Source organism: Rattus norvegicus, chromosome 5 (assembly GCF_036323735.1).
Source record: "Rattus norvegicus strain BN/NHsdMcwi chromosome 5, GRCr8, whole genome shotgun sequence".
NCBI classification, from domain to species: Eukaryota; Metazoa; Chordata; class Mammalia; order Rodentia; family Muridae; genus Rattus; species Rattus norvegicus.
This window is the reverse complement of record NC_086023.1, coordinates 154,794,372-154,819,159: the sequence shown is the minus strand read 5'-3', so window position 1 is coordinate 154,819,159 and position 24,788 is coordinate 154,794,372. Positions and strand designations below refer to the sequence as shown.

Sequence of the window (24,788 nt, the reverse complement as noted above, 5' to 3'; positions counted from 1 at the left end):
CATGCCATTGTCCTGTAAACACCCCCATCCCTCCATTTGACTGCCTTCCTTGCTCATTCCCTTCTTTTTTTTGTTTTTTTTTTTTTGGTTCTTTTTTTTTTTTTTTTTTTTTTTCCCGGAGCTGGGGACCGAACCCAGGGCCTTGCGCTTCCTAGGTAAGGGCTCTACCACTGAGCTAAATCCCCAGCCCCCGCTCATTCCCTTCTGACCTACAGGCCTCTGGTTCCTTTGTCTCGGTATGGAAATTTGGTTCTGTCCCATTGTCCCCCGTGTTCCACATCAACCCCTTTTTTATCAGGACTCAATTCCCCCACATAAACACTTGAAATGAATGTTCAGTTAAGTCAGGGCAAAGTTTACATAGCTATCCATGGCGTAGTGAAGTATAGAGAAAGCCGCTGTCGATAGATTCACACAACGTTAGGTAGGTCCTCATGGGCCGCAGTCCAGGTCTTTAGAAGCAAGGGCAGGAGGCTCCCATGCTTAGAATTTACTTTATAAATACTTAGCAAATCGCACCTGCTTTACCCATGTCCTTCTTGAAGCGTCTCCCGTCTCCCTATTCTATTAAAAAACAGATGGTACCACTACAGATTGCCAGCTAGAGAAATAACCATTTTATCGTGCATCTCAGACTATGCCATGGGGATGTCACAATGCCAAGGAGCCTCATATAAAAACTGGAGGGTGGGGTGGGGTGGGGTGGGGCGGGGCGGCAGAGTAGAATAGCAGCACCCAGGGCTGCCTTTATCCAGCCCTGGCCTCAAAGAAAGGAATACCACTTTCGCCTTGTGACAAGAACAGTGGAGAGTGGTTCAGGTAGGGCTTGAACCTTCTGGCCAGGTTCCTGGGTCCCGTGTGACCGAAATGTGGTGAATTGTCCTGTCTTTGCAGTTCTTTAGATCTGAGAGAGTTTAGAGCTGGACAAGTCCAGTGAAGCCTTTTTCCCCCCCTGTGGCTGTGGATTCCTTTGGCCTCGACAGTGGTTCTTAGCCTGTGGTCTGATTCACCTAGTCACAGCCTGCAGAACTCCGGGAGGATCATCTTAGGGGAGCTAGGGACTCTCCTCCTTGGTACAGTGTCCATCAAAACAATAAGCAGTCTCGACCCCACTGCCCCTGGATGGGGACCTTGGCTCAGCATTCTCTGAAGGGGTAGCCCCATGCTTGGTTAGTCTGGGCCTGGCTCTGTGGAGGGGCTCGCATCTTCCCTGGTGCTGAACTAAGTCTACTGGAGGAGCGGTGGGCCCAGCTGGGCAGCTGTGGGGACCCTTGGTCGGCTCAGCTTTCGTCCACATCAGAGCCAGCCTGCCCAAGATTATCCCTGCATTTGAATGCGGTTCCAGAATCTCACTTGGTTTTGGCTGCCTCTTCAGATGGACAGTGAGTGGAGAGCTTGGATGGGGGCCAAGGGTGTTGACCCTCTTCGTGAGGGAGCCAAGGCCAGAAGGCACAAACCACAGGCTCAGAGGAGAGTTCGTGCAGGCCTGTGCCCACATTCACAATCCTGGAGTCTGCGTTCGCACCACCCAATAGCAAAGAGCTTGGGATTTCAGAATCCCAAAGGGGATTCCAGAGCTGAAGCATCGAACCCGGAGTCCTGGACATGGGCGCAACTTGGAGATCAGGCTGGAACGTTCCTCTGAGGATTGGTCATCCAACTGAGAGGCAGTTGGTTCTGCGTGTGTCCTGTTCACAGAGCAGTTTGTAGCTTCTTGACAGGTTGGCTGGTGTCCTGGGCCAGGCATCAGGTATGGAAGCTGCCCCTGGGATATCTTTTGTCCTTTCTGTACTCAAGGCCTTTGGGGACCCGAGGTCCTGGGCATGGAGGTGCCCTGGATTCTGAGACCCAGTCAGGCCTCCAGCTGTTCTCTCGCTTCACTCAGCCTCTTAGCCCTTTGCAGACCCGTGGGTTCCAGCCCAGCCTGTGGTCTCTGGCATCTGCTGCCTCGTCTCCCTGTACCTTTTATTATAGCCAGAGCCCCTAGCCCATTGCTCAGGCCCAAGGAAGAGCCTGCCCCTGCCTCTGCCAAGGTCTTGTGGGGCTGACAGGCATTACCACCTGCTGTAGAGAGGGTGTGGACATCAGTGTTTGTTCCCAGGACAGATGCGCTCACCATGGGCGATACCCCAGGACAGGGCCTGGGGCCTAGTGTTTGCTCAGTAGGCCTTGTTAACTGAGGGAGATACCACAGGATGGGATCTCTTTGCACGGCCCTTTCCTGTTTCGGTGACATTTCCATTCTCAGCTTCACAGAGGACAGAACTGTGAGGGTGACTCACAACAGGGGCTGGGGCGTGTGACTCGCTAGGCCCAAGCTAGGATCTGATCCAGGATGACACCCTAACCCTGCCTAGGAGAGTCCAGGAGTAGGGGCAGCTTCCCCTCCCAACGAGGAGACTGAGGCAGGCTGGCCTCAGGTGGGCATTCTTGCTCTTACTCACTGGCACTTGCCCGGAATAGCTGCTCACGTGAGGGCCGAGAGTCCTCAGCCTTTAACCTGATACTCTGTCCATTCCCTTTCTAGGGACCTGTAGAGCCAGGGTTACTGGCAGTCCCTGTATGTATGTGGGGTGGAGAGGTGCAAGCTCCTTTCCTGCAGACGATGTAAATTCCACCCAGATGGAACCTGTCGTCCCTGCCATCCGGGCCTTCGGTTTCCCTGGATGGTGGGCGTCTACGACCACTCCTCAGTACCTACCTTCTAGTCTACATGTAGAAAGATGGACGCCAACAAGAGCTGAGTAGTCAGCAGTGGCCAGACTGGACAGCCAGAGGCATAAACAGAGTCCCTTTGGTCAGTGGCAGCCACACACAAAGGCTCAGGCTTGGGGAGGCCCTGGTTGGTGCCCTTGGGGTTGCCTGCCTATTTTTTTTTTTTTTTTTTTTTGGCAATAAATAACTTGAGGACCCAAAAACCAAACCAAAACAAAAAATACAACCAGTATCTTTTGGGGTAGGTGGCGGGAGACTGTTTAAGTTATTGGCCTTCCCTGGGCCACGCAGGTGGTCCTGGGCACAGGCGGGCACGGTCACCGGCACGTGTGCATCTCCACGAGCCGCTGGCACTGCCGGCACTTGACGAAGCAGCACCAGTGGAACCTGCAGCCGCAGCGCTCTGCCAGCTCCACGTGCGCTGTGTGGAAGCCGCGGCCACAGCACAGTAGCTCGCAGCCGTCAATGGCCTTAGACGTCTTGTTGCAAGTGCGGCCCCTCGTGCCTAGCACGCCGCTGCGCATGTCCTGCTCACAGAAGTCTGGACTTGGCTCCAGGTACACCAGGTCCTCATCCGTATGTGGCTTGAACTGCGCGTTTCGCGGTACCAGTGCCCGGGAGGAGCCTACGCGCCGTGGCTCCACCTCCGTGGCGCCGTCAAACTTCTCCTTTAGTGCGTGGCCAACCTGACGGAAGGGCGGTACCGCTCGCCAGCATGTCTTTACCTCACAGGAGCCTGACACCCCATGGCACTTGCACTCCACCCGCATGTGTGTCAGGATGGCCTGCGGGGGAAGAAGCAGACACGAGAGGGTCGATCAGGGACAGTGGAGGTGGGGAGCATCCCCTGGGGATCAACAGGTGGCCAGGAGGACTAAGGGAGAACCAAGGGGTTCACTGCTGTGCCTCTTTGTATAAACATCTACTGGATGCTATGTGGAGCTGGAAAGCTATGTTGGGGACAGAGCAGTGAGGTGCTGTCCCTGAACTTGGGGTACTTGGAGTTGCTGGAGGACACGGTGAAGCATTTGAGTGAGTGGCAGGCGACCTGAGGAACACAGTACTGTGCTGAATCTCCACAGGGACCCTGGGAGTACACATCAGGAAGGCAGATGGGGTCACAGGTAAGCACATGATGTCTGGGTGGACAGGACTGGATCTGCTCCCCCCACTACCAACCCGTGGCCTACAGAGGTGCCTGATGAGAAGACCAGCTTCCACAGTAACTGTGGGATCATTTCAGGGACTCTGCCCGTGCAGCCCCACCCCAGGGCCGATGGGGTTGGTACCACTCTACCTTCCTGCCAGCCTCGTTGTTGTGAAGGTTCATGAGTGCCCGGCTGGAGGAGGCCCCCTTGCTTCTCTCTCGGACGTCTACAAAGGACTGTGAGAAGGCTACGCCATAGGCGATGTTGTCCGAGCATCCTGACCACTGGAAACCTGGGGTGTGGTGGGCAGAAAGAGTTCTGGGGTGAGTTTGGACCTGGGGCTAGGTCCCTGCCCTCCCCTTTGAACAGATGTGCTTACCCTGTGGGCTGACCCCGTGTACTGTCCGGTCACAGCCACACTTCTCCAGATCTCCACTGCTGCATGCTCTTGTCACTGCAAAGGCCACACCTGCTGAAGAGATGGCGTATACAAAGGCCGCCTCCCGGGTCCCTGTGGGAGGCAGAGGGAGGAAAGGGCTAGGTCCTGGGGCACCCACCACATCTGTATTTTCCTTGCAGAAAGGGAGAGGTATATGAGGGCTGCTGAATGCTGGGCACCAAGGAGGGACAGGGTAGGTGGAGAGCCTGCCTGCCAAGCACACAGTAGGTTCTTGTTCTGATCACACCAGTAGCTGAAACTCCTTCACACGTGAGGACCAGCGCATCCTCCCAACAGCCTGGTGAGGCAAGCGCTATGGTCACCCCCAGTTTACAGAGGCTTGGCAGCTTGTCACACAGCACGTGGCTGAGCCAGCAGACAGCTTGGCTTCAGGGTCTGATCGCTTGGCTCCTGAAGAATGCTGCCTCCTCCAGAAGGCCAGGGATAGGCATGTCAGTTTGTGACAGTCCGGGGAGTTGAGCCGGCTATAGAGCCCTGAAGGGGTGCAGCCACACTGCCACCCCAGCTCTGGCCCTTTGTTGAACTATTCCCTGGGCTCTGAGTTCCCCCTTGTGACCCTGTCCACGCTCTTGCTCGGGCTGGTCCTGCAGCTCACAATGTCTCCTGCTTCCTTGAGACTCGAAACCATAGTATTGGCAGCTCCTAGCCCTGAGCCCCTCCTGCTGACCCGGGGTAGGGAGGGTATTGCACTCAAGCCCATCCCAGTCCCACGATCAGGTGACAGAGGCAGGAGTGTGTAGCACAGGTCTGCCCGCCTCTCTGTAGTGGTTGCATCTCCTGCCCCTGGCTGCTCAGCAGTTCTATTTTGGTGACAGCCCTCCTCCCCTGCCTGAATGGATGTTTTTACCCTCCTAGGAACTGTGCCTGGGGTGTAGCTCCTGTGGAGCCTCTTTCTGGGGGTGAGCAGGGGCAGTGTGTGAACAGAGCATCCGTGCCGGCTGGGTGTGTGACCAGACAGTGGGGCTTGCTCCCATCAAAGACCCTGTGAGGGCCTCTGTGTGCTGTGGTTGGCCTTCTGTCTTTAGATGCAGGGTCGGTATCCACAAGAGTGGTGGGGGCAGCCTTTGGCCCCCGTGGTTGGCAATTACCTCTGCGACACCCAGGCCTGCACTCCCAGCTGCCCTAGGGAGCCATCACCACGGTCAGACGAGAACAGTCACCTCCACTGTGCTGGTCTGTGGACAGAGGCAGCCCAGCCTGGGCGCTGGAGTAGGAGGCAGCTCAGCCCCCAACATGTAGGACACCCTGTTCTCGGGGCAGTTCTTAAGCAGGGAGTACCACCCAGCGTCCTTTCCACTGCCCACTCGCTGCTTGGCCATTTTGGGCCTGCACTGAGGGGCTTGGCTGGAGCAACGGAGACTCGACAGTCTGGGATGGAATCTTCTCCAAGCTAATTGAGGTTAATAGCAGGCTCATGTTGGTTGGTTTTATGCTGTGGCCGCCCAAAGAGAGACAACTTCAGTTTCTGGTATTTCTGGTATTTCTAGGCCTGAACCAGCACAAATCGTTGCCCCAAAGACCAAGGGGGAAGGGAAGTCCCAGGAGATGGGGCTGATGGGACTGGTGGGTGGCCTTAGCCCTCTGCCCTAGGAAGTCCCTTTGCTTCTTTAACTGCCTAGGCAGTCTCTGCCCAACCCTGACTCTTGTACACCTCTGCCCCCTAGCGCCAGTGGCTCGTAGTGGGTACGAGTCCCACTATGGGGTCACCTGGGAGACCACTGTCTCTTTTGTCTGCGTTGACTGAGGTCATCGTAATCGCTTTCTGAGTGACTGAATGAAGAGGCTCTCCAAGACCTTATTAGTCAAAGCTACAGCTCACAGAAAGCCTACTATGTGCAAATGTTGTCTGAGTACCTAGCACCAAGATACAGCTTTTCACAATAAGACTAGAAGTGAATCACTGAGTGGAGAGGCAGCCTGCCCAGGGTTACCCAGCTAGCATTTGGGATGGCCAGAATTTGAACTCAGTCTTTTCTCACCGACTCTGGGTTCCAGACACTCAGCTTCAGTAGTATGGCCCCTGTGGCTTCCAAGGTACCCAGACTGGAGTCTTGGTCTCTGGAAGAGTCCCCGATTTCCCCCCGGGAATGTTTAATGGCAGAAAGGCATTATGGTGGGTTTGAGAGTGCCATGCTGGGAGTGTCCTAGGGAGGTGACAGATACTTCACCCTGGTCATGCTGTAGCTGCAGGACGGAGGGAGGCATTTTTGTTTGCTCCTTTCTTGGGCCAGAGGAAGGCAGAACTCTCAAGGGCCCCTTCTGCAGCTTTCTTCCCCGTCTACCCTGACACCTACAACTCCCTTCAGCTGGTTTTCTTCCCAGAGTACCCCACATCTTGGCTGCACAGGTCCGAGTCCTATGTGTCCCTTAGGTCTGCCTTCAGTGCCATCTATTCTAAGGGACTAAGAGATGCCTGGAGTTGGGAGTTTGAAGTGACCCTATAGGCCCAACAGCTGTTATTCCTGAGGTCCACCGTGGGCAGGGGGTCTTTCTATATGCTGATCCCTTCGGGATGCACACAATCGTAGGCTGCTCTCTAGAAAACACAAGGCAGGCGTGTCTGGGCTCTTCAGCAGCAAAGGCAAAATGGGGACGGGACGGGAGCCTGTCTGACTCAGGAGCATGTCATGGTGACATCTGTCCAGATGGCGGAAGGGAAGCCAATCCAGCAGAAAGCTGGCCCAGGGTGTGGTGACCTTTGGGCACCAGGTGGGTGTCCCAATGGAGGCCAGGAAATGGTGTAACTCCACCATTGCCCTGTGCACTCTCCAGGATCTCAGCAGGTGGGCCCCGAGTTTGTCCCCACTTTCTAGGAAGGACACTGAGTTACAGAGAGGGCACAGCCCTTGCCCAAGTTCTCACAGCTGGCAGGGACAGGATCTGGGTCATCACCACCCTTGGCTCCCTCAGACTTCTCAGTTGTAAGTTGGGAATGCCATAAACTCAGAGCTGCTGTGAGGATGACCTGGGCTAGATAGCAGAGGATAGGCCAATGCACGGAGCTCCTTTCTTCACTGGCTGCAGTCTAGACCCAAAGGGGGATCTTTTCTGTCCCCTTGTATGCCTGAAGTCACTGCCACAACCAGGTAGCTCGTGTGTAGACATCTGCCGAGCCTGCCTCCCAGTTGTCACTGCTGAAGATGCTAGCTAGCCCTCTGGGAACCAAGCCTGTGCTCAGAGTGACCAGTCCTTTTCCCCCTCGGCTCAGTGGAGACTGACCAGGTAAGAGTGTTCTAGGAGGAACTTTACTAGTGAAGAAAACAAAATACAGAATGGAGGAAGGTATGTGTGGGGGATGAGATCAAGCGTATCCCCAGATATGGCTGCCGTCTGCCTATTGTGACTGGCCTGGTCTTTGAGGTCCTTAAGGCCTTGACTTAGCTCTAAAGGGACGGGACGCTTCACCAGGCCATTCAGACATCACTCTAGGACAGCTTCCACTCGGTCTGGCAGAGTTCTTATGTCTTCAGGGGGGACAGGGCTAGTCCCTTCTCTGGCTTCTGCCCACAGGTCTGTCCTAGCTTCTGGCTGGCACTCACCAGTCATGTCCCCCTTTCCTTGTCCTTTCAAGTACTTGTCCTGACCCGTCACTAGATGACAACCACTGGTTGCCCTCCATGTCAGGTTTGGAGGTATCCCGGGAGACAGGTACTTGAGCTGTCACTGTTGCTTGGGGATGCAGTGGTGAAGAAAGGGGAGGGGCAGAGAACTGTCACACTTCAGTGTAGAAGTATAAAGTAGTAGTCTGAGGTATATCTGGATACATAGTTGCAAGTCAGCCATATTAAAATGTTCAGTGAACTTAAAAATGAGTATGTAAGAATCACACCCTGAAACTTTTTAAAAATTTTTTTTAAAATAAAAATTTAAAAATAAATATGGTGTTATATGAAAAAAGGGAAAATATAAAATATACTCCCCCCGTAAAGAATATAGAGGCCTGTTAGTCATCCCAGCACTTGGGAGGCAGAAGTAAAAATATTGCCAAGTTTAGGGCTAGCCTGGGCTACATAACAAGCTCAGGGCCGGCCTGCCTGTATTATGCAGTAAGAGAATATCTTCAAAGAAATGACACCACACAGGCATAAATCCCAGAAGGAAGGGCTAGGGCTAAAGGAAAAAGATCTGGGTGGGGACTGCTTAGCTGGTAGAGAAGGGGTTGGGTAGTGAGGAGGACATAGCACGTGCAAAGGGACAGGGGTGTGATCGCCCAGCATGGGAAGCCTTGTTGATGTACCTGCCAGTTCCTTGAGAGCAGTGGTTCTCAACCTGTGGGCCATGACCCCTTTGGGTTAAATGACCCGTTCATAGGGGCCCGTATCAGATGTCCTGTATATCAGATATTTACATAACAGTTCATGACAGTAGCAAAATTGCAATTAGGAAGTAGCAACAAAATAATTTTATAGTGGGGGGGGGTCACTACAACACGAAGAACTGTATTAAAGGATTGCAGCATTGGGAAGGTTGAGAACCACCGCTCTAGAGGACACTTGGAACACCTACTGTGTGAGAGGGACTTCCGGAGAACAATATAAGAAGGATGGCTCTGGACCTCACCAGTACAGCAGACACTCTACTGCCGGGCAGCTCATTGGGGATCTGTCTCTTTCTCAGAACAGTACAGTTTAGCAATGCCAAGTGTGCTCATGCCTGCCGGCCCCTGCCAGCTCCCAGGAGAATGGCTTCCAAATTTCAATGACAGTTGGTTTCCAACAGCATCCAAACGGTCTGCCACAAGCCTAGCAGCCAGGGATGTCCAGACCCACAGGTGCCAAGACAAAGGTTGGCCCAGGCAACCCCGTCCTGTAGCTTGAGCAAGTCAAACAGCCCTGTCAACTTGGAGTCTCAGACGTGTCAGCATCTTGCTCAAGAGGTAGAAAGGCAGCTTGGCTTTCAGCATTCCCTGGACGGCGGGAACTTTCCCGTTCCATAGAACCTCTGCTTGGCCCTGGCTCACCTGCATTTGGCTCTCGTGTTACCAGTCTTAGCCAGGGCTTCATCTCTTTGCAAAAGCCTTTCTATAGTACCCAGTACTGGCAAGGTGAGACCTCCAACTTCCTGTTCTGTTGCTCCTGTATTTATTGGCAGTGACAGTGTTGTCCCCCGCTTGGTGTAGGTTCAGATCCTGCCTCTCTCTAGTTCTGTGACCCAAGGCAAATGATGTAACTGCTCCGGCCCTCAGTTCCTCACTTGTTACATGGGAGTCTGAACAAAGGGCTGTTGAGTTAGCTTTGTTTCTTACAGTCCTTAAAATGGTGCCCAGCCCACGGTCAGTGCTGTGGGTGTCTGCTTTCATTGTGTTGTGGTGGACTGTGGGGTCCCCGATGAACTGTGAGCCCCAGAGGACAGGAGATGGCCACAGCAGGTGTGCTGTAGAACTGTCACAAGCACAAGTGGCTTTCAGGACCCAAGGCTAGCTGCAAAGGTGAACAGTGCACTCCAGGTTGAAGCCTGAGTCTGCTCATCCTTTGAGGAGCCTGGGGCTGTCTTTTCTCTGAGCCCCGGTTTCTCCCTCTGGAAAATAAGGACTACTCCAGCCTCTACTCCTGGACCAGCTTTGTGATGGCAGGCATTGTCTGACCTCCTCTCCTCTACCTAGTATCCTTGGCTCTGTGCAGCCTCTGCTCCTGAACCATCTCAGATGTGCCTGGCCCTAGAAATATCATTTCCCAGACACCCGGGGCTGCACACAGACCCCAGACACCCAGGGCTGCCCACAGATAGCCCATGTCCCCAAAACACCTCCCCCCCCTCACCTTGTGTCACCACCTTCCCGAAGACAGGCAGGGAGTCCAGTGTGGAACAGTTCCAGCGCCGGTTCCGGAACTGGTATTGGCACTCCTCAATGGCCAGCTGGGCGCCACGGCGCACTGAGTCCATCACCTCAAGGTTCCGTTTGCACATCTGCACCTGCCTCTGGATCAGGCCTTTGAGCTTCTCGCACGTTTCCTCTTCGGAGATGCTGCCCACCGATGACAGCTTGGCCAGGTACCTGGGGGCAGCGATTGGATGGGATGTACAGCTGCCCTGAGGCCTGCTTTTCTCTCCCCCCACACCCAGGGTTCAGGGTGCTGCCTCATCTGGTCTTGTGTATAAGGTTCACAGCAGGTGAGAGATAGAACTTTGGGGTTTTCTTTTGTTTTCCCGACTCCATAGCCTTTGCTAGATGCTGTGAGATTTAGAGATTGACATTTTGGGCAGAAGCATCTGGGAACTGGGTTCCCTCCAACCAAGCTGGGTGAGGTGCAGGCTGGACCTCTCTGCCCCTGGAGACCATCTATGGGGTTATGGAGAGCACAGGTGCCTGGGTTTCACCTCAGATATTGTCAGTATGCTCTGAGCTTTAGCCGTATCTTGAGTTTAGCCTAGAGAATAGTCTTGAACAAGTATTTGTGATGTTAGCCTGTGAAGGCTCAGACTAGGACATCCCCATCCACCTTGTGGTCTTGGCTCCTAGAGAAGAGTCCTCTCCCCAAGCCCCCGGCTGTAAAGTTGAGCCTAGCTTTCCTTATCCATACTGGAATCGTGGCTTTTATTCCAAAAGCTGTTGTGATGGTTGAGCATAGCAAGGTGTCCTAATGCACCTAGCTTGGCTGGGTGCATCTTGGGAGCTGTCCCTAGCAGCGCCAATGGACCAAAGGAGATGGATAGTCTCCGAGCCAGATGGATCAACCTACCGTGGCATTCATTCCTGGTCTTCTAGGAACCCTTTCAGCCCCCACTACCTCTCCAATAGGTCTGGCTGTTTATAGGGGTTCTGGGAACCAAATTCAGGTTCTCGTGGTGGTATAGGAAGTACTTTGCAGACTGAGCCATCTCCCCAGGTCCTGGGGTATAGATCCCCAGACTAGCAGCACCCTGGTCAATCTGTGTAGGAACCCGAGTCACTTAGAAAGGAGAAAGGTATGTTAAGGGTCAGGATAAGGGAACATCTGGAAATGACAACCCTAGCTTCCACCCTGCTGGAGTGCTCTTTGCGTCCCTTGCCATTAGAAGGGGGTCTCCTGCAGAACCACATGCACAAAGTCACTCAGCCTGCAGGGGGCGCCAAGAGCTCAGCTACTGGCGGTGGGCCAGGACACTGTTGGGAGGCCACTGTGTCCTTCCTTGAAGGGTCAAGAAGTTAAACCTACCCTTGGATATTTTCCTGTCTCTACTCAGCCAGGGACTCTCAGAAAAGCATAGAAGCCCCACTCCCTATAAGACTCGGGGGCTATATATGTTGCCTAATCATATTTAGACCTCTTTTCCTCCTCCCTGGAAGCTAAGCAGGTCAGGTATGGCTGGACTGGGCCCCACCCAGCCTCTGTTGAAGGGGGACATTCAGGGCCTGAAGTCTCCAGCCAGAAGGAGCAGGTAGGGAGGTCTGGCCAAGCCATCAGTCCATTGTGACACGTGGCAAGTCCCCTTCTACTTGTAGCTGGCTGTAGGCACCGTGAGTTAGCTGGTGAATCTCTGCAGCCTTTCCCACCATCAGAGTTCGAATTCTCCTTCTGTTGGCAGAAGAGGGCCTGTTGGTCCCATGCCACCAAAAGGGAGAGATGGACTCGAGGAATTGAGCATTCCTCCCTCAGGTTCTGAATGTAACAGGGAGACCGGCGGGGACGATAGTGTCAGGGACACTGCCCGGCTGCCATAGCTGTGAGTCAACGGGACAGCGTCCAGGAAGATGATGAGAAACTGCTTGTCACAGCACCCGTGCCCACCTCCCAGTCCTGCCTTTACTGGACACCACAGCTGCCCCTCCCATGTATGGGAGGCCTGGGCATCTCTGTTCCTGCTCTCTGAGACCCCAGGGGTTTGCCTGGCGGGTGCCAGAGCTGGCGTAGGCTGGAGAGGGTTGGCAGCCCAGTCCTCAGTGACCAGAGCCTATCCTCACACCACTCGCTCACCCCGAAGCCTGGCAAGTGCCTGACCTCATTTCACAGATGAACGAAGCAAACCAGGGCCTGCAGAGGTGAAACAACTTGTAAGTCCCTTAGCTATCTAGCAGCAAGCAGTTCTTGGCTCTCAACCATGTCTCTCTGGCTGGGGATTTGCCCCACTGGATGGCTGGAGAGTTGACCCCTCAGGCTGCGTCCCTTCAGTTCCCACACAGGGCATGGCACACAGAAGGTATTCGGGAATATCTGTAGCCTTGGCTAGGGGCTCTGTCCTGATGTTCTCCCACCCTGATGGCAAAAGAACAGAGGTGAGAGAGGAAGATGGGGGTGGCTGGCCTCTGTGGTCCCTCCCAGTGTTCTACAGTGGCTCAACCTTTCCCCCAGAGACACGTGTGCCATTCACTGACCCGGGAGCTGGGTCGGGCTCAAATATCCACTGCACAGCCATTTCTGGAAGAGGCAGAGCCAGGGCCTGATGGGTGTCGGCTGCCCCTGAGCCGGCTGTCTGAGGCTAACCATCCCTGCTTTCCCAGCCTGTTACGCTGCTCCTGTTGAGGCTCCTTCCTGCTATTGCTGAGTATAGGCTTAGCAATTTGTCACCTGCTGCCCTGGCCACCCAGGACTCCAGCCACGGCTGTGCCATTCATCAGGTTACCCCACCAGCCCAGGCTGCCCCTGCTGCAGCCACTGGCCAGCTTATGCCCAGTTTCTCGAATGGGGCCTGTGGGTCCTGCAGGCTCCTCCCAGGAGGCCCTCCCCTCCGTGCCTTCAGCCCGATAGGAGGCCGGAGGGCCCTGGCCCTGCCAGGGAGATCAGATCCTCTCAGCCACCTGCTGTTTTCATTAGAAACTAAAATTAGCTGGGCTTGTCCCAAGCTTTTCCAGGTTTGCTTGCTTTTTTAAACAAAATATACAAAATTGGAGAGGCTAATCCACACCTCTGTGGCTCCTCCCCGGTGCTCCCTGGACTCTAGAGGAGAGGGGCTGGGAAAGACAGGCCGTGGTGGGGAGCCAAGCAGGTCAGTGGCACTGGTCCTGGCCCTACAGTGTCCAGGTGGGGGCTGGGACACCAGCCCAGGCCTCTCTGCCCCCTCCCTTTGGCCTCCCTGCCTGCCCTGGCCACATTTAGAGACTCCTCAGGAGTAGTTGTGCCTTCCATACCAGAGAGGAAGGAGGCCAAGTTGGCAGAAGGGGGTACCCGAAGCCAGGCCAGCCCTCAGCTAGTGGATAGAAGCAAGGGGCCACAGACTCTATCTAGAGCAGTGTTCTTAGGAAGCAGGAGGGATGTACAACTCCCCAGGACCCTTGCTACACAACCAACCATCTAAACTGTACACTATTTCTTTAACCAGTTTGAGTGGTTGCTGTACTGAGCACCAGAGTGCCCTGACCTTTGCTTTGCTCTGGGCAGGTAGGCAAACAACCTGGGTCAGTCTTCTATCTTCGTGTCACTCAAAACAAGTTAATGAACCATTTTGGAACTTTGACCTCAGTGTGCTCATCTGTAAAATGGGGAGACCAGTTTTTCTTACTGTAGGAGGCAGACCCTCTCCATGGCCCTCTTTACCTTCCTGTTGCCTCCAGCTGGACCTTGTGGGATTCTGTGCCTGTCTGTCTTTGTTTGGACCTTCTCTGCCCTCACAGAGCCAAGCCCTGGCCCTACTTCAGCTCCGTACCCTTCCAGGGGACTGGTGGATCACTTTGGTCTGATTTAAACTGTCGATTCCGGAGACTCTCCTGATGCACTTTTAGAACTGGAGAAGTGGTCGCCAGTGCTTCCAGCTCACCTGTTTGACATTTCCAGGATAGGGGGTGATGGGCGGTGAGGAGAGACTGGCTCCTCAAAGAGGTCAGGAGCTGTGGACTTGGGTCCAGTTTAAGCTCAATGCGCCAAGGGGACTTGGAGACTGGGAAAGGAGATGACCTGAAGCACGGCCCCTCCCACACCTGTCACCTGCGTCATCACATGCCAAGTGTTGCATAGCCAAGTCACCACAGAGCAGGGAGTCCCCTCCCCTTATCTCTCCTCTCTAGGAAGATGGCATACAGCTCCAAGGCTGGTTACTGGGGGTGAGGACTTGAAAATGGGGCATTCTGGCCTCGAGGCCTGAGGGCAGGCTGCTTAGGTTCCAAAGATGGCTCCGGGGCTTGGAGGGCAGGGCCCCTCAGTGTCACAGACATAAGTAAAAGGCGGCTGGATTCTCCCAGATGGGTTCTTCCAGAGACTTGTGTCTACAGCAGGGTATTCAACTGCTACGGGGAGTGAAGGATGTTGAGGTAATGAATGTCCCCATGGCTCTGGTGTGTAGGGTTGTCTGTGTCTGTGGTCTCTGGAGCCATTGGAGTCACTGGAAAGAGGTACCACCAATGGAGGGCAGCCAGGGTGGGGGGGAAGGGCTAGCATGGAGACATTCTGTTCTGAGGGTGGGAGTGGGCTGGCTCTGTTGTGCCTCCTTCCCAGTTTGATAGGATCTGAGTACCGAGGCCAACTACCCTAGGCTCCATGTTTGTTTTGTTAGTTGGAGAGAGATGCTGTTTTCTTCTGGGGCTCATTTTTTCTGTTTCCTAGGATTCCTGACTCCTCCTACCTCTGACCCCCAGAAGACTCTTTTGACTATCCATCATCAATCCATCCATCCATCCATCCGTCCGTCCATCCGTCCGTCCGTCCATCCATCCATCCATCCATCCATCCATCCATCCATCCATCCATCTGTCCATCCATCCATATATCTATCTTACGCTCTAGGGGACTGAAGCAGGGGCCTCATACATGCTAGGCAAGCATTCTACCACTAATCTCTATCTCCCCTCCCCTTTAAAGGCAGGGCCATATAGCCCAGGCTGGCCTTGAACTTACTATGTAGCTGAGGCTAGCCTTGAACTCTCAAGGTCCCTCCTTCTAATTGAGTGGGTCAATTTCTTCTCTTGATTTCCATTTTCTATCTTCCAAAGAGGAGCAAGTAGCTACCTCAGGGCCAAGAAGACAAGACTTGAACCTGGATGGCCCCACACTGTGCTAGGATGTACAATTTTGTCTCCTCTTTCTGCGTCAGGTATCTTGCTGGAGTGAGTGGGTGCCAGCTTTAAGGTGCCTCCTGACATCACCTTGCCTCTAATTAGGCAGCAGAGACCCTCCCAGTTCTCCTCTCTAGATCCTGTGCCCCCACTTTTCTGTTCATCAGCCACGGGGAGAGGCTTGAGAAGACGAGACTTGGGCTGGACATAGCTTTGCTTTGAATATGCTGTGGGGCTTGGAGTCCAGCACAGACAGCACTGATGCCAGTAGGTGCCAGACCTGTGGTTCAGGGGCAAGCCCACCACTCCCTTGTATGGTAGCTCAGGGTCCCTAAGACCTTCCTCATTGGTGATGTCTATGATTCATCCTTAAAGCTGGGAATGCCAGGGCAGCCAAGCACCGTGACTCAGGAGGGAGTGTTCTGCTATCTCCAGTTTGGGGAGAGAAACTCTTGGGATTCTCATTCTGGGATTGTAGGCTGCTGCCGGGAATAGAGTCCCTGTAGGTCAGAGACTCCTCTCTGTGGTATCAACAATCCCCTGCAGAGAGCAGGCCCCTCCAAGGTTGCTGTGAGCCACGGGGGTGGGAGGAACCTAACTCCCTAGGACAAGGGCAAGATAGTTCCTCCTTTCTTTCCTCCTCACTCCCCTGCTCTCTGTGAAGACCCAAGTCCCTTCCAGGAGCTGTAGGGGTTCTGTCTTGGGGGAGGGGGGAACCTCTAAAACATGGCTTGGTTTCCAGTTTGCCAGAAAATGGGGGAGGCAGAGCGGGGCTGCAGGAGAAAGGGGACTGGCGGGGTCACAGCAGGGAGTGAGCTTCCCCTCGGGGCGAGCCGGCTGTATCACTGAAGATGCAGCTTGGGACTCGAGAGATAAAACCTGGCAACTCTTGTGGAAATCTGGGAAGCAACCGTAGGTCGCAGCTCAGCTCCACCTCCCAGCTGCTTGCAGAGCAAACCAGGAGCCCCTCTTGCAGGCTAGCTGGGAGCAGAGGGTGACTGGGGTTGGGGGGGCAAAGGCGGGCGCTGTCACCTTTGCCAGCAACACCTCCCCCCACCCATCAATCTACGCCTGGTTGGTTCAGCTTGAGTCGTTCCTCTCCCAGGAAGGAAGGAGAGCCAGAGGCTTGGTGCAGAGGCTCAGCTTCCCGAGTGAGCGCACCCACAGGGCCCTAATGTTGGGCGAGTTTCAACAGGTTTGGGGAGCACTGTCTTGTCAGATACTTGCTGAGTTGCTCAATGGCTAATCCAGGGTGGAGGGAAGAAAGTCAAACCATAGCAGACAGCTGGGTCCCGGCTGCCGCCTGAGCAAACCCCTCAGGCAGAGCCTGGTCCTGCCTACCCCCCCCCCCCCATGAGGAGGGGTGGGAAAGATTCAGGCTGGCTGGGAGGCTCTGCTTTAGCTAGTGAGGGAGGACCCAGCTTGCAGATCTGTCCTGCCGCAGTTAGCACGAGAGCTTGAGGGACGTGGAGACCGACCTTCCTACTTCAGGCCTCCAACCCTCAGTGACTGAGCCCCTTCCTCTGATCCATTGGTGACCGAGTACCCATAACTGGGGCAGGTATGTGCCAGGCACAGGAGGGACACTCAGAGCTGTGTAGCACAGACTTAATCCTGCCCCCCTGCCCCAGCATCAGAGACCATAGAACCACGTCATATGTAGTAGAAGGTGGTTACAGTTACATAGATCAGACCTTGAGACTTGGAACCATCAGGCCCTGCTTCCTCCAGGCCTCTGCTCTTGGAGGGGAGGGAAGAAGTTAGGATAGGTATGTGTGTGCCTGGGGGACTTGGGACATTTGGTGACCTCGGTAGATCCTGGGACATCAGCTGACAAGGGATGAAGGGTATGCTCTTGGTTTCTAGTGGATAAAGGCTTCATATCCCGTTAAATACTCTCGGGTGCTATCGAAACACGTCCACAATACCAAGGGTGAGAGGTCCCAGCATAAACTGTAAAGTGCTTCGTGTGTGTTAAGTTAGCGACCTTGAATGACTACCCAGAGTCATGGGAGAGGCTCCAAGCACAGGCTTCTACTATTTAAAGAGGAAGCATTCCTGGGGTGACAGGCCACATTTTCACCTATGGGGCTGGCTCTACCCATGCCCGGACTGGAGAGCCACGCCTCACTCTGCCCATAGCCTGTGGGGGTGGGGATCTTACGTCCCCTCTGGGCAAATAGGCCTGTGAAAGCTTGGCTCAAGGAAGTACCTGTGGGGACTTGGCCCAGTAAGGTACTTGACACCTCTCTTTATTCCCCCAGTGACACTGAAGTGTGTTTCCGGGGACAACCCTTTGGCCAGCAGAATGCCTGCAAGCCAAGCATGGATCTGCCGGTTCTGGTAGGCTACTGAAGAACAAGTAGGGGATAGCCTGAGCTCCTCTCTATGTAAACTATAAGATTTGGACAGCACTATTTGGGACAATAGTGGGGTACCCCAAGTACCCATTCTTTCCCTCCTCCCTATAGACACTGCTCTGCAGCTCAGTGGCCGCGAAGCCCAGCCTCTGGCGACTGCCAGGGCTCCCACCTCCACCATGCCTGGCCTCGTGCCTTGCCTGTTGCCTGCAAGGCTTACTGCTCTAGAACAGCAGTGTGAACCATCTGTGCCCATAGGCACCACTTTACAGGTGAGAGTCGAGGCTAGCCCAAGGCCCCTCAGCTGGGCGGTGGCACAGCTGGGGAGAACCCTAGGCTGTCTGTCCTTTGAGCCCAGCAGGAGTTCCTTGTTTTACTTGGGAGGGCCTGTTAAGATCCTTGCTCAGGGCATTATCTTTCTGCTCGGGGAACCTCAGCTTTCTCATTTTCAGTTCGTCCCCCATCTTTCATTTGGGGTTCAGAACAAGCTACTGAGGCTAATACCCCAGAGTGGACATAGCCCACTCAAGGGCACACAGCATGTAGTGTAGAAGTGTGACCTGAGCCCAAGTGTCCCTTGACCCCCTGATGTTGACTTGGTGCTGGGGCATGACTCAGACACAGCTAAGTGGCAGGGCAGTTCCGTGAGTCTAAGCACAGGCCTTCTGCCATGGATGGTGTGTTCCCCCACTCCTCCTCCGGTGGTGGGAGCTGCACAAGCTGCCACCTTTGTCTGTGTGCCAGACACCAGCCTACTCCACAGCATGCAGTTTCTCTGGGCTTGCCCAGCCTCAGGCTGCAAAGCTCTCCTAGCTCCTGGCTCTGTCTTGCCCAGTGCTTGCAGGCAGAAGCACATCTGGCTTCTCCACCAGGCTGGTGACATGAGATGGAAGCCCTGGCAGCCCAGATTCTGTAACCAGCTATCAACCCACCCCGGGTAGTCTACCGTTAGGTCTACCCAGGCCTTGCCCCTCAGCATATACTACCAGCTTTCTTTTTGGGACCAGGCCTGTGGCTTGGCTTATTCTGTTTGTACATCCATCCATCCATCCATCCATCCATCCATCCATCCATCCATCCATCCATCCATCCACTTATCCATCTATCTATCTATCTATCTATCTATCTATCTATCTATCTATCTATCTATCTATCCATCCATCCATCCATCCATCCATCCATCTACCTGTCTGTCTGTCTATCTATCTATTCATTTATTTATGTTTTTTGAGACAGGGTATCTTTGTGTAGCCCTGTCTGTCCTGGGACCAGGCTGTCCTTGCACCCACAGAGATCTGCCTGCCTCTACCTTCCGAGTGCTAGGATTAAAGGCGTGCGTCACTACCACCTGACCTTTTTATATTTATTTATTTATTTGGGTGTACATGTGCATGCACGTGTGTGTGTGTGGGGGGGTCAGAGGACAACTTTCAGGAGTTGATTCTTTCCTTCCACCATGTGGGCCCTAGGGAAGGAACTCAGGTTGGCAGGCTTGGCAGCAAGTTTCTTTACGGGTGGAGCCATCTCAAATGGCCTTTGGCTCACTCTTGAAAAGACAGGGTGCTACCAGCATGCCTGAATAGACAGCTGCCAACCCAAAGCTCTTGCTTCAGGAGGCTGATAGCTCTGCCATTTGCTAGCTAAGTAGCTCTGGGTTACCTCTGTGGACCTCAGTCTTCGCATCTATAAAATGGGTTCCAGTGTAGTAAGGATTCAGACAGTGCAGTGGGGGATGGATGTTATTAAGTCGTTCTCCAGCCTGTAGGCTAAGGAGCTCCACTCTGCCAAGGAGCAGGCCCCACAGTCTTACCGATTCCAGCTGTGGCTTCTCTGTGTTCCTGTACTCAGATCCAAGTTGCTGGGGGCCTGGGCTGTGGCACCTGTTTGCCTAGGGGCTGGTTCTGTTTCTAGCTAAGGATGGACGTGTTAAAAAGTACAAGGTAGTCATCCCAGTTTGGGGGTGTGTGCGTGCCTGGGGTCTCTTCCCCTTCAGAACCTCTCTAGTTCAGTAGGGTCCCAGGAAGCCCCTTCCTCCTGTCTCTTTGAGCTGGCCCAGGGCCCCGGTGGAACAGGAGTGAGCAGGGTTGTCTAGAGCCAGGCTGCCCAGCAGCAGGAGCCATCCCAGTTGCAGAGAACAGGTTTGCCAACCTCCCCAAGCCCAGGCCTCCCCTCCTCACCCACCCCACTCGGTGCAGGCACAAGGCTCAAGAACTGAGCCCTGGAATTCCCCATGCTTTGCAAGACCTGAAGCTGGGACTGCCTCCTGAGCTGGGGGACTGGGGCGGGCGTGGTGGACATGGCTGGAGGCAGGTGGCAATTCTACCTGGGTGTACTGGGTCAACTTCAGGACAGCCTCAGGCAAGAAGTAGATTATTCTTGTCTGGAAACTAAAGCATCTGGGTTCAGTCCACGATGTGGTGAGTAGCTCCCTTCCCTGGGCCTTAGTTTCCTCATCTATAAAGGGAGCTAAAGAACCTGGAGCTTTGAAGGGCCTTTCTGTGGCAGCTGTTTCTGTGTTTGCTGCAGGCCTGGCTCACACACTTGAGTTCTCAGTGTTACTTCAGGGTTTTTTTTTTTTTTTTTTTTTTTGTATTGCTTGGTGGTGCTGGGCTGCACTTCTAGTTTCCCCTGATGTTCACATCCGTCTCTAAACCCATCTGTTTAAGAGGCAGCTCCAGAGACCCCAGACTCCTTCAAGTTCAAAGCAGTTCCCTTCTTCAGGTCTGCTGCAACCCAGGCCTCACTGGGGGAGGGGGCATTCTGCAAGAAGTGGAAAGGGGTGCGGTGGCCGTGCCCTGGTTTCCGTCCACTCTGCCACAACCCCTGAAGTGTTAATCAAATTAAGACTGCAGGAAGAACAAAAGCACTGCAGACACTTTGGGCCTCAGAGGAATCACTAGCTCTCCGGAACAGCTGGGAGAATTCCACATCACCTCAGTCTCCCAAGCTCTGGGTGGCTCTGACCCCAACGAACACACTCCTTTCCAGTCTCCAGGGCCTTGGCTGGCCACAATGACCTCATAGCAACAGCCATTGGGCACTCAGGGCAATTTCATGGGAGATATTTGTTCTTTGGTCTTGATGCAGAGAGAATTTTTCCTTTCCCACTGTCTCCATGGAAACCCCAGCTACACTGTTGGCTATCCCCCCTTCCCACCTCATGCTTTTCAGATCAATACGGGAGCTTGGCTCCCCACTGGCTGCCCACAGTGGAAGGCAGCAGAGCTCCCGACAGAAGTTGGGGCCAGGGTTAAGCCTGGGCCATAGGGAAGTGTCACTGAAGAGGGATGAAGGAGTCTCTAAGGTCTAGTTCCTGGTTCTCTTAGTCACTAGCCCATCTCCTTAGCTCGCCTTCTCAGGGATCCTACCGAGCGCAGACCCAGTAATGGTGAAACACATAGGTCACCAGCGGTTACCAACTCCCTTCTTAGGCAAGACCTTTGGTTGTGGATGGGGGCTGTCGCCTTCTTTAATAAAGGTTGGGAGAAGTTTCTTCCTGCCTCAGGGAACAGCGAGGAGCAGCCAGAGCCAGCCTGCGGGCTCTCAGAGGCTCGGCGCCCGGGTCCTCGACTTCTACATTTGGCTCCCGCCCCCCCAGGCAGAAACAGGTCCCTGCACGCCTCCAGCTCAGCCCGCAGCGCGGCACGGCGCAGCGCGAGGAGCTCGCGCCTAGACTCCTCGCTATTAACCTGCTATTATGCCCGGGACGCTTCCCCTCGGAGACCTGTCAGCCCGCCGGTTTGCGCCTCGCACCGCTCCTGGGCCACCGCCCCGCGATCGCACCCCCTCGCGCCCTCGAGCACCCAGGGCAGCCTCCGGGTGCAGACGCGCTGCCAGCCCTGCTGCCCCGGGCAGGGAAGCCGGACTCGGGCAGCAGGGGTCCGGGGAACTCCAGAGGGAAGTCGGGACAGTGGTGGTGACTGGCAGGAGGAACCGGCAGAAGCGCGATCCTCGGGTCCCGCGGCTGAGACACCTGCAGGGAGCCCCCTGCGCCTGTTGCCCCGGGACCCGCCCCGCCCGCCGGGTCCCCAACCAGACTTACAGCCAGTTGCTCGCGGCGGCCGAGAACACGGCGAAGACGAGGAGTCGCAGCGACCGCAGGCACGAACGGGGGCTCATGGTGCCGTGGGTGTCCGCCCCGGGCAGCGGCCGCAAGTCTCCCGTCGGGGCGGCAGGTGGGCGCCGCGCGGACGGGCTGGGGCGCCGGGCCGGGGCGCGCGGCGAGGCTCAGCCTCCGAGCAGCCGGCCGCGCCGCCCGCTGCTGCGCCCGCTGCCCGGCGGACCCGACTGTCAGCGCCGCCCCAGAGCCGGGATGCGGCGGTGGCGGCGGAGGCGGGCGGGCGGGCGGCGGGGCGGGCCGGGGGCGGGCCGAGGATGGGGTTACCTGGGCGGGTCCAGCGGCGCGGGACACCCCCCCCTACGGGGGCGGTCCTGAGCCCGCGGGACTGGGCTTCTCCTGGGGGGCCTCCCGGGCCAGGCGCCCGGACGCGCTCGGAGCCCCAGCCCGCTGCAGGCACGCTTGGCCGCACGCCGCCCAGTTGGGCCGAGCTAGAGGCGCGGCGACCCAGCTGCTGGGTCCCCGCCCGGGGCCTTAGGGACGGGCGGGCACAGCTCCCCCAGCCCGCCGCTGCGGGCACTGCAGCGCCGCCCTGGCCGCGCCCCGCGGCCCCCCGCCGGCGCCTGGGAGCCGGAATCCCCGGCCGACCCCGGCGGAGCCACCGGAGCGAGAGCGGCTGCCACTCGCGCGAACCTAGTCACTAGCGCTCGGGGCGCACCAGGCTGCGGTGGTGCCGCCAGGGTGTCCCCGCCGGACCCCTCCCCGCCCTCAGGCCCCCCGGGTTCTGTGGTCCGGCCCCTCCCTAGCACTCACCTCCCTCCAGCTTTCCCGGAGCTGGACAGGGGCCTCTCTACTTCGGGCAGCTTGGGACAGTGGCCTAAGACTCCGGGAATCCGAAACCTCGCTTCTGGATCGCCCTGGGTTCTGGCGCGCTCCAGGCAGCAAGGTCTTGAGTGAACCCCTCGCCTTTCTGTATAGACCTTCTGCTTAGGAACTGGAAGGCTTCCTTTTAGCACAGGGACCAATCTTTGCTTTCTGCTTGGGTTTCTGTGCGCTTCTTTTACTTCTTCTCCCACGCCAGGCAGATTCAGCCCTTAGCTTGGTGTCTGGCACAGAGCAGGTGGGTGCCACGTTTGTGGAGTGAATGGATGGAGTGGAGTTATTTCTTAAAAACCTATGCCAGGCTGATGCTGAGGCTCAGTTCCGTATTAGTAGTTACTTTGCCGTGGCTGGGCCACACCCTCTCCAGGTCACTGATAGAGTCCAGACTCCTCTGGCCCTGCCTGAGGCTACATCCCACCGAGCTAGAGGAACTCCGGGTTTAAACAGGGAACCAAAAGTCCAGAGACCCTCTCACTAAAAGCAAGGGGGAGAGAAAATGGCCCGGCCCCTGCCCTGGGAGAACCAACTGTTTTCTCCTGTGTGAGTTTGGCTGCCCACCCCCACACCATGGCCACGTTTGACTCCAGTTTTCTGGGTTAACCCAGGAGAGGCTTGATAAGCATTTGGCACGGAGACTGGGCAGAAGGTAGTAGGGATCCGTAGAGCCCCGGCAAAAGTGCAGATGCGAGTTCATGTACCACATGTCTAAATATTTGCAGGTGATAAATCAAGCTAACAAAACGAGGGATAAAATATGTTCTAGCCTGCTCTCAAAAAAAAAAAAAAAACAAAAAAAACCAAAAACCCACGCTTTCGTAATAACACGCAGAGCTGCTCTGAGTGTGGGCTTCTCACACTGCATGGGTCCTGCATGGTACAGCCGTGAAGTGTACAGAGAGGGACCCTGGTGCCTGGTCCCGAGTCTCACCTTTTCCCACTTCTGCCTTCCCTCCCCTTCACGGATTCTCGTGCACATGCAAACATTTCAGCTTGTATAGACGAACTCGGTCTCCCCTTCTCTCTCCACCCCAGCCCTCCACCCTCCTGAAAGCTGACCCCAAGCCTTTCCTCAGTCTTAGGGCAAGACACGCCAGTGTGCAGCAGGTCCAGTCAGCTCAAGTTGGATCTGCAAGAGAGACTCACCTATCCTAGAAGTGAGCAAGAGTCACCCGTGCAAGGAGGTCTAGGGGCCTGGATCTCCAGAGCGAGACCCAGGGAGGGGATACAGGCTCCAGATGACCACACCCCCTTGGCCCCGTGACCTTCTCCCACCTCTGTTCCAAGAGTCAGTGATCACGAGAAAGGCCAGACTGTGGGATGTTCAGGGCAGGGCCACTCTTAGGTTTAAGAGTGGTTCAGAATTACTAAGTTATTTTGAACCACCATGGAGACCCAGTATAGTGAAATTAATAAATAATTAAACAACAGTAGGCTGTTAGTTTAGGGTGCCTATTACAGCCGGCCCTTTATCCTATTCATATAAGCTTTTCTCACTGGCGTTCTCCAACAAATCTTGAAAAATACCTATGTATATTTATTTCGGTTTTATTTTAAAACTAGGTACCTCTATGTGGATATGTACAAATAAGGCAGGTAACCCAAGGGACAAGAGGCATCCAGTCTCCCTGGGACTGAGATTATAGGCAGCTGCAACCTGCCTACTGTTGGTGCTGGGAATTGAACTTAGGTTCTGTGCTAGAGCACTGTACAATCTTAACGGCCGGAGCCATCTCTCTTTCCATTATTTATGTGTGTGTGTGTGTGTGTGTGTGTGTGTGTGTGTGTGTGTGTGTGTGGGTGTGTGTGTGTGTGTGCGCGGGGGTGTGTGCCACGGTGTACTCCTGTAGGCCAGAGGACAGCTTGTAACAGTCAGTTCTCTCCTTCAACCATTAGGTTTCGGGATCAAACTCGGCATCGGGCTTAGCAGCGAGAGCCTTTACCAACGAGCCATTTGTGGGTCTGCACATCATGACATTTAAAATTGGAGATAGGAGACCCTAACCAGAAGGTTTGCTGGGAGATCAGGCATAAACCAGGATGGAACCAGGCAGCCTTGTATTGTTCTGAAGCCTTGAGTCCTTGGTGCCCTGCACTGTCCTGAGGCCTCTGACAATGTATTCTATTGAAGCCTTGCAATACAGATTCCGAAGTGACTACAGTTAATCGCCCCACTTTACAGAGGGGGAAGCAACACAGAGTGGTGGCCCTGGCAGTCAGGGATTTGGGCTTGAGCCTACTGGGGACTTCCAGTGACATTCCCTGA

At 55.1% G+C, this 24,788-nt stretch overlaps 1 protein-coding gene across 2 annotated transcripts; it reads right to left on the bottom strand.

Annotated features, from left to right (window-relative positions):
- Positions 1 to 594: 594 nt before the first annotated feature.
- On the bottom strand, positions 595 to 21,915 carry Wnt4 (Wnt family member 4). Of its 2 annotated transcripts, none has more exons than XM_039110876.2 (5): positions 21,629 to 21,915; positions 10,083 to 10,318; positions 4,243 to 4,332; positions 4,013 to 4,155; positions 595 to 3,500 (listed from the first exon to the last, which is right to left on the bottom strand). In XM_039110876.2, exons 1-5 carry the CDS (start codon positions 21,703 to 21,705, stop codon positions 3,033 to 3,035), a joined length of 1,014 nt encoding a protein of 337 aa, XP_038966804.1. In that variant the 5' UTR covers positions 21,706 to 21,915; the 3' UTR covers positions 595 to 3,032.
- Positions 21,916 to 24,788: the final 2,873 nt, after the last annotated feature.

Bases quoted from the DNA above. Each gene is read 5' to 3' on its own strand.
- Wnt4 (XM_039110876.2), bottom strand. From the start codon at position 21,705: ATGAGCCCCCGTTCGTGCCTGCGGTCGCTGCGACTCCTCGTCTTCGCC. The intron at 10,319-21,628 runs GTAAGTCTGGTT...CGCTGCCCCCAG, and splicing joins GCCGCCGCGAGCAACTGGCT to GTACCTGGCCAAGCTGTCAT. The intron at 4,156-4,242 runs GTAAGCACATCT...ACCACACCCCAG, and splicing joins ACACGGGGTCAGCCCACAGG to GTTTCCAGTGGTCAGGATGC.